This window comes from Desmodus rotundus, chromosome 1 (assembly GCF_022682495.2).
Source record: "Desmodus rotundus isolate HL8 chromosome 1, HLdesRot8A.1, whole genome shotgun sequence".
NCBI classification, from domain to species: Eukaryota; Metazoa; Chordata; class Mammalia; order Chiroptera; family Phyllostomidae; genus Desmodus; species Desmodus rotundus.
The window spans coordinates 89612888-89625238 of record NC_071387.1 but is presented as its reverse complement, the minus strand read 5'-3'; the positions used below and the strand labels follow the sequence as shown (position 1 = coordinate 89625238).

General features: G+C 47.2%; 1 protein-coding gene across 1 annotated transcript in view; it reads right to left on the bottom strand.

Annotated features, from left to right (window-relative positions):
• The window catches only part of VWA3A (von Willebrand factor A domain containing 3A), a 71815-nt gene that overhangs the window by 6232 nt on the left and 53232 nt on the right, over window positions 1–12351 (bottom strand). Inside the window, 12 exon segments of the mRNA XM_053925934.2 lie at window positions 1157–1280; window positions 2312–2463; window positions 2873–2909; window positions 2911–3015; window positions 3764–3875; window positions 3878–3907; window positions 5553–5661; window positions 6596–6733; window positions 7986–8083; window positions 8645–8755; window positions 9237–9327; window positions 10822–10968. Of these exon segments, the coding sequence (XP_053781909.1) occupies window positions 1157–1280; window positions 2312–2463; window positions 2873–2909; window positions 2911–3015; window positions 3764–3875; window positions 3878–3907; window positions 5553–5661; window positions 6596–6733; window positions 7986–8083; window positions 8645–8755; window positions 9237–9327; window positions 10822–10968 (1254 nt within the window).

Below are 12351 nucleotides of genomic sequence, written 5' to 3'. Positions count from 1 at the left end.
GAAGGGGGTAGTAAAAAACCAAGATGGTCTCTTGCCTTCATTGAAGTCAGTGGGGCAAGTGGTATATGCTCTTCATCTCACTGTTACTCAGTAAAATCTATTCAGCCCTTTATTTCTTTTAGTAAAACAGAATTTTGCAGACATGCTTTTTTCTTCTGTCATCCAATAAAATTCCAGACCTTGACCTTAAAAGGAAAGTTCTCACACTTTGCAAAAGAATCTAAGAGAGAGATGAACTGTCCCTTCCCCCTGGCAGCATTGTGGGGATGATCCCATTTTGCATCCAGAAACTATTCAGAGTCTGATTTCATAAGGCACTAAGCTGAGAGCCTTCACAATAGTGTTAATTCCTTTTCTGTGTAATAAGGACATCTATTACTTTTACTGGTTCTGGTTCTGTCCTCTGTATTATTTGCAGTATTTGGCCCTAATCAGTTGCTTGAACAAAGAAATCATGCAAAGCACTTGACTTCAAAAATTATGCCATGTCTTGAGACATAGTATTTAACCTCCAAAGAGAAATCCAGAATTCTGGCTGGTTGTGTTACTTGATCATTTGTGCTGAAAATGTTGTAATTGACAACAGAACATTAGAAAAGGTAGAAATATGTGCATAATTTTTTTAGTAGGTCAGAAGAGGATCACTTGATACCTTCCTCTTGTCCCACATGTGTGACAGAACCCATGATGCCACCAGATTTATTACTTAACAGGTCATTTGAATATCTGTTTCAATGGATTTAACACAGGGAGACAGAAATATGCAGGAATTAAAAGAGAGCTTAGGAGCATGGGTCTCTGAGCTCCAGCTTTATCATTTACTCTGACTTCAGGTGCATTCCCAAGCCTGGCTAAGACTGTTTCTTCATGTGCTAAATGGTAGAAGAATAGCCGGGAGGATTAACAGAGGTCATCGATATAAAGCAATGAAACTGCACATACTAAGTGCTCAATAATGCAAACTGTTGTATCATTAGATAACACCCGAACTTCTGCTTCTTTCCCAACCTTGTGGAGAGTTGGCCTAAGAGGAGAGCAGTAGGGAAGCACAAGCCTTTTAGTCAATACTTTGACAAGAGGACAGGGATCTTTTAGGAGGAAAAAACCCATGTCTGTTGACATTTTAATGAACTATTTCAGTGGCTCTACAACGTACCCTTTCATCCATGAAGTCCTTGGTCAGCAGGCAGAGAATTTGCAAGAGCAGGTCATCACCAGCAAGGCAGTGATAGCGCCCCCCAGTGAGGGAGGCCAGATTTCTCAGGAAGTTAGCTTCCACCCTGCAGCAGGGGACAGAGAGGGCTGGGGCCAGAATGACTGACCCACCAGGCCAGTTCCCTGGGAGCCCAGCCTATGGGGACCTCCTAGGGAAGTCTGTGGGGCAATGGGCCTTAGACTCTGGGGCTCTGTACCATTGAGGCTCTGTCAGCATCACCAAGCCCACTCTCCCAGCCAGACTCTGGGCAGTGGCACCTGCTGCCGCTTCGTGAGGCGGATTCACCCTGCTGGTGTCACCACTTAGACTGGATTTCTCAAAGCACATGGCCAGCATACTCCGGCCCCTTCCCTAATTAGAACTCCATCCAGTGCCTGCTATGTGTTAGGCCTACTAGTGACACATTATGACCTTTATGGAGTTCACGATTTAGACACAGAAATAAAATATGCACCTAAGTAACCACATATTAGATAATTACATTATTTGCCAATAACTGTATTACTTCCCAATAATGTTAACTTTTTTCTGAAGCACTTAAATCTTTCTTGCCTTACACACATTCTTCTTTGGTGATCGTTTATAAAAATAACCATAACAGAGCTGCTTTAAACCTCTTCTGCTAAATATTCATAACTGTGCTCCCAGGAAAGATGGAGGAAAAGCACAACATGTAACTGTGGGAATAGGTTCAAATCTGTTTCCATGCTGCAGAGTCAGGAGAACATGCCCTATTGCTGGGTAAGTGAAAAGTACAGAGAGGGGCCCTGGCTGGTGTGGCTCAGTGGATTGAGGGCTGGACTGTGAAGCAAATGGTCACTGGTTTGATACCCAGTCAGGGCACATGTCTGGGTTGTGGGCCAGGTCCCCAGTAGGGGGCACGCAAGAGGCAACCATATACTGATGTTTCTTTCCCTCTCTCCCTCCCTTCTCCTCTCTCTAAAAATAAACAAAATCTTAAAAATACAGAGAGGGGTTTTCACGCTGGTGTGCCCTCCCAATTCCTGACTCACAGGACTGGACCCTGGAGGAACCAGTGTTTGATGGGAGTCCCTGGATTAGGCGAGCTGCTCAGTCCAACTTCCTGTGGCCCACCTGCCCATGCAGTTCAGGGAAATGGTGTGTATTTTCACATTGCGCTCCTCCTTGAGTCTTTGCACTTCACTTAGAATAAGGCTGCAGCTTGTGTCTGGCTTCCCATCAGTCAGGAGGTACAATCCTTCCATATTGTGAAAACTGAAAGCTTTCTGAAAGAGCATGCTGTTTCTCTGGGTCAGTGGTGGTGGGTGCTCACCAGGAAGAGAAAAGCCAATGCCCTGCTGTCCCCAAGGACAACGTGTCTGACTGGATCCCAGTGACTTGTCCATTAAGACTGAGAGGCTCCCCCTTTCAGCCCACCACTGACAAGTAAGCCCCTGACATTTAAGAGAAAGAGCATGGTTCACTTCTAGGCTGGTTAACCCCACACAAGTCACTTAACCTCTCTGAGCCCCTGTCTTCTGTACAGTGAGAACAATGAGCATCCCTTTCTCACTGGTTGTTGAGAAGATGAAATGAATTAACAATGAGTAGATTCTAAAGCATTATAGAATATCCATATATGGGATGATGCTATTTCTTTTTTGCTACAAGGTCAGGCTCAGGGCTGGAACTTGCCAGTAATGCTTGTAAGACTGGGTGCTGCCCTGAGCAGGAGGTGGGTCACCCACTGCATGGCCTGGTGACATGCTGTGTCTGAGGTCTCCACCAGAGTGTCCTGCCAGAGTTGTGGGTCCTCGGAAAAGCTAATCAGGTTAAAACTGAGGGCGGGAGAGTGGAGAGGGGGGTAAGAGATTGGTTAGAACATGTCAGTCTATATTGAATTCTGGTGAAGTAACCTCCGTGAGGACCATTCATGCCTGTTAGTGAAGACCCTCACAAGGAGCCCCAGGGACTCTCAGGGAGATGGTTGTGGACTACCTGAGAATAAGTAGGTACACAGTCAAGATTCTGGGTGCAGACAGAAGTAAATAAATACCCCTCAGCCACTTGTAGGTTATGTGATCTCAGACAAATTATTTAACCTAAGACCTAGTTTCCTTTTCTGAAAAACAGGGATGATAATAACCCTTGGGGTCTTTGTGAGAATTGAGCAAAACCATGTATGTAGGTACTTAATACATGTTTGTTCTTTTCAATATTAAGGCAAGAATGAGTCCCAGCCTAGGACCAGTCTCCTGCTGTCCCCTTAGGGTCAAACCTTCTGAATAAAGAGAACGAACCACCCACTGCCTCCACTCCTTAAAAATCAAGTACTGCTGAAATCATAATTCAAGGTGGTTCATTTCCTCTGTCTGCAACTGACCTTGGGCCTGAATAGGATTTCTAAAATCCACTTTACTTCTATAGGAGAATTCAGTGTTCTTTTGTGCTCAAATGAGCTGTTCATTAGAACAGTTCAGAAATGGCCTGGCACTATGGTACAGTGAGGAGGGAGTGATTTTGGCCAGAGAAGCCCCAGGAACTACCCCTTTGATCTTCTTCCACCCCTACACCCCTGCCTCTTACCTGTCACAGTGCTTCCTCAGCTGCTCCCAAATCAGCAGAATCAGCTCCGTCTTCACCTTCTGCAGGTAGGGGCCCATGGACCCTGAGGTGTCCAGTAGGATGCACACTCTTTCTCCAAAATGGCACCAAACAGTCAGCGACTCCCTGCTCAAGGTGGGTCAGGGCAAAGGTAGGGAAGGAGTGAGGGGCTGCCCCTCCTGGCTGCTTCTCCTCACTGTTGCTGTCAAACACATGGTCTTGCAACACCAGTTGCCTGATTGATCATTGATCAGCTGTCAACCCACGGTGATACGGCCTTTGTGGTGTTGTTAGAGGGGTCTATTGTCCTAGGGTAGATCTCGTTGGGGGTCTGGGCTTTGAGAGATGAAGATTTCAGCTGTGGTTTTGCCTGTGACCACTTGTACAAGTGGTTGTAACTGCTCTGGGCTTAAGCTTTCTCATTCCTCAAGTTAAGTAATTGAACTAAGTAGTATCTCAGTATTATTTGGGGCTGGAAAGATATAACAGCACAAAGTCTGTCAACCGACCAACAGAAATCAACTGAGTATCCACTAAGTGCCTGGTGCTGTGTGAAGTGCACTGGTGAGTGACAGAGCTTGCAATTGGGCAAGGAAAACAGATGTTTGAGCTATGCCATTGACTCTGACAGCATTAATGAGGCACATAATGTGGAGAATCTGAGTTGGAGAGCTGTGGGTGGGGAGCAGGTAAGCAATGACTGCAGGATGCACAGCAGTTAGCTGAGGGAAGAGTTGGGGTGTGGAGAAAACAGGCTGTGAAAGACTAGTGGAAGGACAAAAGAACATGGACTGTTTGAGAGACAGAGAGGAGGTCAGTGTGTGGAATAACAAAGGCTGAGAAGAGAGACCAATGGGGAAGGGGCAAGAAAGAAAGCTGGAGAGGTTGTTAATAGATTGGGGATTTATCTCAACAGGAAACAGAGAGGGCCAGGGACTTGCCTGGGGTCACCCAGACTGGCAGTGACAGCCGAGATTCATACCCAGATCCTTTGGTCTATACTTTAAAGCAAGTGCCAACCACTGCCCTTCCAGAGGCTTCGGCAAGTGGCAGTCATCGCTTTGATCCACTGCCCAAGGACTGTGACTACCAGAGGACTGGACCAGATGAATTTACATAGGACCCTGAGTGGCCAACCCAGGGCTCTTTATAAAAGGCTCCTGCTCTCCTTCCTCTCATTGTCCCAAGACCCCACCAGCCCCAGAGCCTAAACTCCCTCCTATTTAGTTCTAGTTGTTTGCTTGGCCTCTTGGGCTTGCTGCTAAGCCCACCTCCTACTCTCCAGCACACCCTCCTCTGGGATGTGAGCTGGGCTCTCCTCAGCCAGCCTATCCATTCACCTCTCCCAGAGGGGCCTTGCTGCTCTTTGTAAAGAAGAATGGGGGACTTCTCTCTGTCAAGACGCCCTCATCTCTACCTTCATAGGCAGTTCTATGGGGCCCAATCAAGACTAAATTGAGCCTCTCTAGGGTTAGCCCTTCAGTCACACCCAGAGGGCCCAGGTGTGGAAGATGGCCCTGCAAAACACACCTGGATGACATAGGTCCCCTCTGGTGCCCTTTGGCCCATGCTCTATCTCCCTGTCATACAGCATCTTGCCTGACCTCCAAACCCAGAAGTCATGCTGTATCTAGATGACCCTCCTGGCCAAATCCCAGACCTGACAGTTTGTGAGTGCCTGGCCTGGGAAGGACTGACCCTGGTGTCCCTGAGGTTGACCTTCCTCTTCCCCTGAAGCTCCTCCACTCTCCAAGAAAGCAAGCAGGCTCACCAGACAGCAGCCACTGCAGCCTCTGGACATAGTGTCTCATCACCTTCTTCAGGCATGTGATGTACACTTCAATTTCCCTAGGCGTCCACTGAATGTGTCTCACTATCCCCTGGATTAATGCAAGCAAAGGCAATTTTCCCCCATCACTATTCCTTCATGTCCCCATCACTCCCTAAAAGGGTTTAGCCCACTGTGGCTCATAATTTCCCAAACATTGTTTAACAAACATTTTTGTTTGTTTGTTTTAAAGCTTTTCTTTTATTATATTACTAGGTGTATGGTTCTAGGATGGAATGAGGAATTGGGATGATGGTTTTGTGGCAAATGTGGTCACAGTATTAATGAAAAATAAGGTATCTCTAATTTTAAAACAGAAACGCCTTTATGGTAGGATGGGAGTCCATACATTTCAAACCAAAGGGTGACCTTGGACAGCATGATTGAACTCTCTTAAAATTTTTCTGGTGGATAATTTTGAATTTGGTGGATTTAAGCTTTATAGTTTTCCCTCATCTTCATAATATTGCATAAAAGGGCAAGGAGAGAAAATGGAGTCTTTACAAAAAGCATGGCTAGATTTTCATTATGTACTAAATATACCTGGTCCAGTGTCAATGCAATGAGAAAACAGGAGTCCAAAAGTAGGAAATAAGAGATGAGAACCCTTCACCTCCTGTGATAAGTAAGCCCTGTTCTCGCCATCTTACCAAGACCATCATCAGTATTGGGGGGCAGAGTCCTTGTCAGTGCATACATCAGCTGCTGCCCTGTGTTCTCAGCCACTGTCTTTGACCCTCACTCCAGTGAGCCCATCTAACCTGAATATGGCCCCAGGCTCCCTGAAGGGCTCACTTTTATCCAGCAGGATTCTGCATGACCTGTTCCCCAAGAGCAAACCCACTTTGGGGAGGCAGGGTTTGGTGGGAAGAACAGAAGCCACTGTGTGTATATGCACAGGAAGTTCTCCCCAACACATGCTGCCACTCATGGCTGAGAAGAGGCAAGGGTTGGGAGAGAATAACACCAACAAAATCCCAACTTACATTGACCTCTATGCTGGGGAAGATGCTGCAGTATTTGACTGCTGCCAGCCTCTGTACTGACTTTTGATGAGTGCAATTGGGACTGATGCGGCTGGAGATCCCCATCTTCAGTTTTTTTAGCCCGTAATTTGCTACCCACTTTAGTATAAAGAAAAGAACTATTATCTTGGGTAATTCAGGCTGAATTATTGTCTGACCCATCTATTAAAACCTCCTCTTTGAAAACTGTCTCATGTTTGAAATGTGGGGTTCCTTGGTCTTCACTGAGAGCATCCATTGCATGTGGATTCCATCCCCAGAGCTGGGGAGAGCTGTACAAGAAATAGGGGCAACAGGGAACAAAATTTATTGAGTATCTGCTACTCCCTTAGTCTGGCAGACATTGTTGCTTCCCTAACATCATTTCGACCTTCCCCCACAAAATTTGGGTGAAATCCTTCACTGCTCTAAATCTCACACTGTAATCCAATGAGGATAATTTCAGTCTACTTGTCACAAGAGTTACAAGAATAAGCAGGCTCCACGCAGTCAGAGCATACCCTCCGGGATTGACCAGTCAGACCAAGCTCAGACTTCATTGAGTGATTGAAAGAAGAAAGGTGTTCTATCTTCTGGATGAACAAGGAGTATTTCTGTTGCTTGCAATGGAAAGGATCTAACACCACTAAGAACTTTACACAAATCCCTGGCTGGTGTGGCTCAGTGGGTTGAGCACTGGCCTGAGAACCAAAAGGTTGCCAGTTTGATTCATGGTCAGGGCACATGCCTGGGTTGTGGGCCAGGTCCCTAGTTGGGGGCATGTGAGAGGCAGCCAACTGATGTTTCTCTCCCTTACTCTCTCTCCAAAAATAAGTAAATAAAATTTAAAAAAGAACTTTACACAAAATATACTTCAATTAGTCATCGATCTTAATTGGTAGGTACAATTGTCTTCATCTTACAAATGAGGACATTGAGCCCAAGTCAGTGTGGTTGGGTGGCATCCCACAGACCAAGTGGTTGCTGGTTTGATTCACTGTCGGGGCATGTGCCTGGGTTGCAGGTTTGGTCCTAGGTCAGGGCACGTAGGGAGGGCAGCCCATCACTGTTTCTCTCTTACAATGATGCTTCTCTCCCTCTCTTTTTCCCTCCCTTCCCCCCTTTCTAAAATCAAAAATCAAAATAAAATAAAATGAGGACATTGATATTGAATGTAGATAAGGGACTTGCCCAAGGTTACCCAGATAGGATATGGCAGAATCAGATTTCCAACCTTGGTGTATTTAAACCTTAGCAAGTCATTCTAAGCAGGTTTCTCCTCACTTCCATGTATGCCCACATTCCTAGAAGTAATGGCTGGTAGGAGGAATTATTGCCTAGGAGACATGTGCTGGTGCAGACAATTTAATACCCCTTCACTTGAGCAGATTTTATCCTTTCTGGGAAGCTCAATAGAAGAGCTAATCTTTTTCAGGCTTCTTCCTTGAGGGTACTTCCTGTACACTGAGCCTGGGAGAAACAGAGTAAGGTTACCTTGTGTGCGTTTCTTCCCTTTCCTCCCTTCCTCACACCACTCCCTTTTTATGTCAATTTGTCTGTCAATCAAGTCAGATGTAAAATCCCTTAGGCGCAGTTTGCTGAGGGTGAAAGGGAGGATGTAAGGTGGATCAGGGCAAGCCTACTGTGACCTCTCTTCTCCACACCCCAGTGAGTAGTTTCTGGAATCTGCGACATTTCGCAGCAATGCGGCTGGCCTGGAGACTCATCCCCGTGCCCTCCCGTCAGTCTAGGGGCTGAGGACACTGTCCCTCGTGGATGGAATGGGAGTGCTACACCCGGGGACCTACGGAGACTTTCAGTATTGACTTGTCTCATTCTCTTCCAGTGTCAAAACTGCATGTCCATTTTCCTGGTCTCGGAGACCTGACTGGTTTGAGGATAGGCCTGGTTCAGAGCTACTGCTGCTCATGTCCTGGGACCATGGGAGGGTCTCCTCCCCATGGGGCCTGCTGACCTTACAGCTCTCACAGGACAAGAGGGGTGTCCAGACACCTGTATCCTCCAACTTACCCACATTATTCCCAGTCTCTGTATAAAACAGTGAGAAAGACATCTCTGCTTCCCTCACCTGGGTCTCCGTCCTCCATTCTGCAGTGTCCTCTCTGGCTGACTGAGCTGCAGCTGGAGGGCATGTGGCCTGTGGGCTAGAGTGAGTGCTTCCCATACCCCATCTTATTTCATCCTCTCTGTTCCCCAGTTTACAGGTGAGACAAGAGGGACTCCGTGTCAGTAAGACGTAGAGCAAATATTCCACCCAGGTCCAATGGATTCCAGGGCTCTGTTCTGAGCCACTCTGCTGTCTGTCTTCGACGTTTGAAGTAAGATACATGCTATTAGATTTTAGGAGCTGAGTCTTTTCATGCCTGTCACAACCAGTTGGCACTGGTCATTATTCTTATCCCCTCTGAGCTTGAATTTCTTCATCGGTAAAATGGGAGCTAATATATTACCTGCCACATAGAATTGATTGTTACAAGCTTTAAATGGGAGTCTCAGAGGAAGGGCTGGCGCATGATCACGACTCATGATCATTGATCATTTTGGTTACCATCATTAACACATCTCAGCCATGCCCATGCGCCCACCCTGAGGCCAGCCTCACCTGGTGGGGTGCTCACCTTGCCACTGAGTGGCTGCCACACCACAGCTTTCAATAAGGGACTTCTCTCTCCATCAGGGTCATCTCTAGTGCTCTAGAAAAAGGCAGTCTTTCCCATCAGTGGCCTATTTTCTATGGCGACACACCCCATTCATCTCAGCTTCAATCTGTTAATTAGGAACCTTTGCAGGAAGGGGCCTAAAGGACTAGATTCCTCAGACATTTTTGCCTCATCTGCTGCAGGTTCAGAGGAGACTCTGGCTTTTTTTTTTGGTAGTATAGTATACTTTATTATTTTTTATAGTTTTTAAAATTTCTTTCCATTACCATATTCCCTTTATACCGTCTTCCACGTCTCCCCACCCCCTCCCCACCAAGACTCTGGCTTTTGAGGTAAAAAAAAAAAAAAAGGTATGTGTGTGTGTATTTGCCAGAACTTTCTTCACCAATTACCCACTCCTCTTCCTACTGGACTAGAACTTCTGGGCCTCCACCATGATAGGAAGCCATTTAGGAACTGTGCCCTATACGGTATCTCAGTTTTAAGGGAGAGGTTCCTTGACCACTGGGTACAGCTGGAATATGGTGATAGTTAAACAAAATCACCCAGGGCCCTGAACCAGCTGAGGCCTTGGGTGAGTTGTTGTGAAAAAAGCCTGGAGATGCCACTCCAGGGGCCCCTGCCCTGGTTTCAGCAGGCCCAGTAAAATCCTCAGTGCGGCCTAAGCCCCTCACACTGAGTCAGCTTAGGCAGTACTGTAGGTCCAAGAGACAGACCCTGGAATTATGGGGTTTCACCTCGGAAGTTGGGGAGGCTCCTGAAACCTGGTGGGGTTCCTTGAAGGAAGACAGTGCTTATGTGGACAGCATCTTCCAGAAACACAGCTCACTTGGGACTGCAGTAGGCTACACACTGGGATGGATGTCCTCACTCTGAAATGTGCTGGTTCATGAGGTCTGTCAGTTAGTGAAATGCTGAGGAGCTGATGGATTTCTTTGCTCCTTCTGTTCACAAGTACCATGGAGTCTGGAATCTCCCCCAGTCATAGCTCTAGAGGCCCCTTCTGGTTGCTGAGGTGGTTATTTTATGCTGGACTTATCTGACAGGCTGTGGCTGGAGATAAATATTCCAGGGCCACCCTCAGGCTCCTTTCAGGCCCCAGCTAAGCCTTGGGAAGCTGCAGCCAGAGCCCATTAGATGCCCTAACATCCTCGTTTCTTTGCCCCTGAGAGACCCTCCAGGTTAACCTTCCTGCCTTACAGTCATGGTGGATTTCAGTTCCATGGGGTCCTTAGGACCCAGATGGGGTCAAACCTGCGATATCCAGGCAGAGACAAAGATGGTGGTGGGTGGGGGCATGGAGGCAGAAGTGATCCCAGAGCTGAGAAGCAGATCCCCCAGGGAAGTTCTTCCCTCTTGGGGTCAGGGCTGGAGGTAGCCACAGGACACTCACCACTGAGGACCCTGCCCTGATCCCCCTGGCCCTGGGGTCAGGGGGTCTAGTCCAGACCACTTCAAGATCTAGGCAGGACCAGGAGACAAGGTAGAAACAAAATCCTGTGTGTTATTAGAGAGGGGGAGTCAAACCATTTTGACTGCCAAGGGGGCTGTGGTCTTGCAGAGTTTCTTGGGTTGACTTCTTTGCTTGAGCATCTTTGGCTTTTCTTTTGGGAGGGCTGCACTTTCGAGGTCTTTCCTGGACTGGTTCTTCAGGCAGGACACTAGTAAGGCACACTGAAACAAGGACTGGGAGGGTTAGCTGTGCCCTAGCCACAGCACACAATCTTCAAGCAGGGGACACACATACACACACAAGAGAGACTGGGTCTGCTAGGATTGTTGGACTCTCTTTATATCCCTAGAATGGCTCCTGGGGCAGAGAGCCCTGTGCATCAATCCTATCAGTAATAAGTACCATGTATGCAGATCCTGGGATGCACCAGTCACTGGACCCGTTAAAGCCTGGGCAACTCAAACCCTCAAACCTAGGTGGGCAAGTGCTATCTTATCCCCATTTCACAGATGAGAAAATCCAAGCTCCATGAGTGTAAGGGACTTGCCCAAGGCCACAATACTAGTATATAGAGAACCTTCAATCCAAACCCAGGTGGGTATGGTTCCAAAGCCAGTGCTCTTACCACATGTGGACCCAGCATCCACTGTTGGTCAGCCTACTGCATGCCTGGAGCTAACTCTGGATGTTGGCAGAATAGTGTGTGATACTCGGTTCCTTTGCCCACACATTTCTCAACTGATGAAAGGTTCTCTAGTAATTATTCTCAACCAAAACACTAGGAGACATCATTAGAATATAAATAATATCCTGGGGAAGGATGGATTAAGCTATCATTGCCCAAATACCTTGTGAATGAGTTTATCAGATGAGGGAACTGGACTGATGTGCATCTGAGAAAGGGTTAAAAAACAGCAGCAAAGAGGGGCCCTTTCAGGGAGGACACTTAAGGCACATTTAGGGGAGCAGATGCAATGGACAGGGAGGGAAAGAATGTGAAGAGGTGGCCCTGCCCTTCCAGGAGCTCACAATGTGTTGTTCTGCAAATGGCAGTCATTAAAGTGTGAGTCAGGCTGAGTCTCCTCCTCAGGCTCGTCTGCCTCCCCACCTTGACCATGGCCACCAACCTGCTCTCTGTCCACCCCCATGGTTTGAACTGCCCCAGCCCTTGTCTCACCTGTCTGAAGGATACCCCTACGTGTTGCCTCACAAACTCACCTCTGTCCCAGGCCCACCTTCCTAGTATGTATCATGATTCTGTTCTCTAACTCTTGGTCAATCATGTGCCCCAGTGAGGAACTTGGGAGTTACTCTGGGATTTCTTCTCCCTCATCCCGTACAGTCAGTCAGCCACAAGTTTGGTCAATTTCTCCCTAAATGTTCTCATGCCCATTCCCTTATTTCTATTCTCATTGCTACTGACGAGATCTGGCGCCTTAATACCTATCTAATCTCACCTTCAACTGCTCAAATTCCTTCTCTGAAAAAGTTACATTTTAGTAAGCCTTGAATAACAAGGAGAAATCCATGGACGATTTGGGAGGGGAATGGCAGGCTGAGGACATAGCAGGTGCAAAGGTTCTGAGTTTAGGAATGAGCTTGAT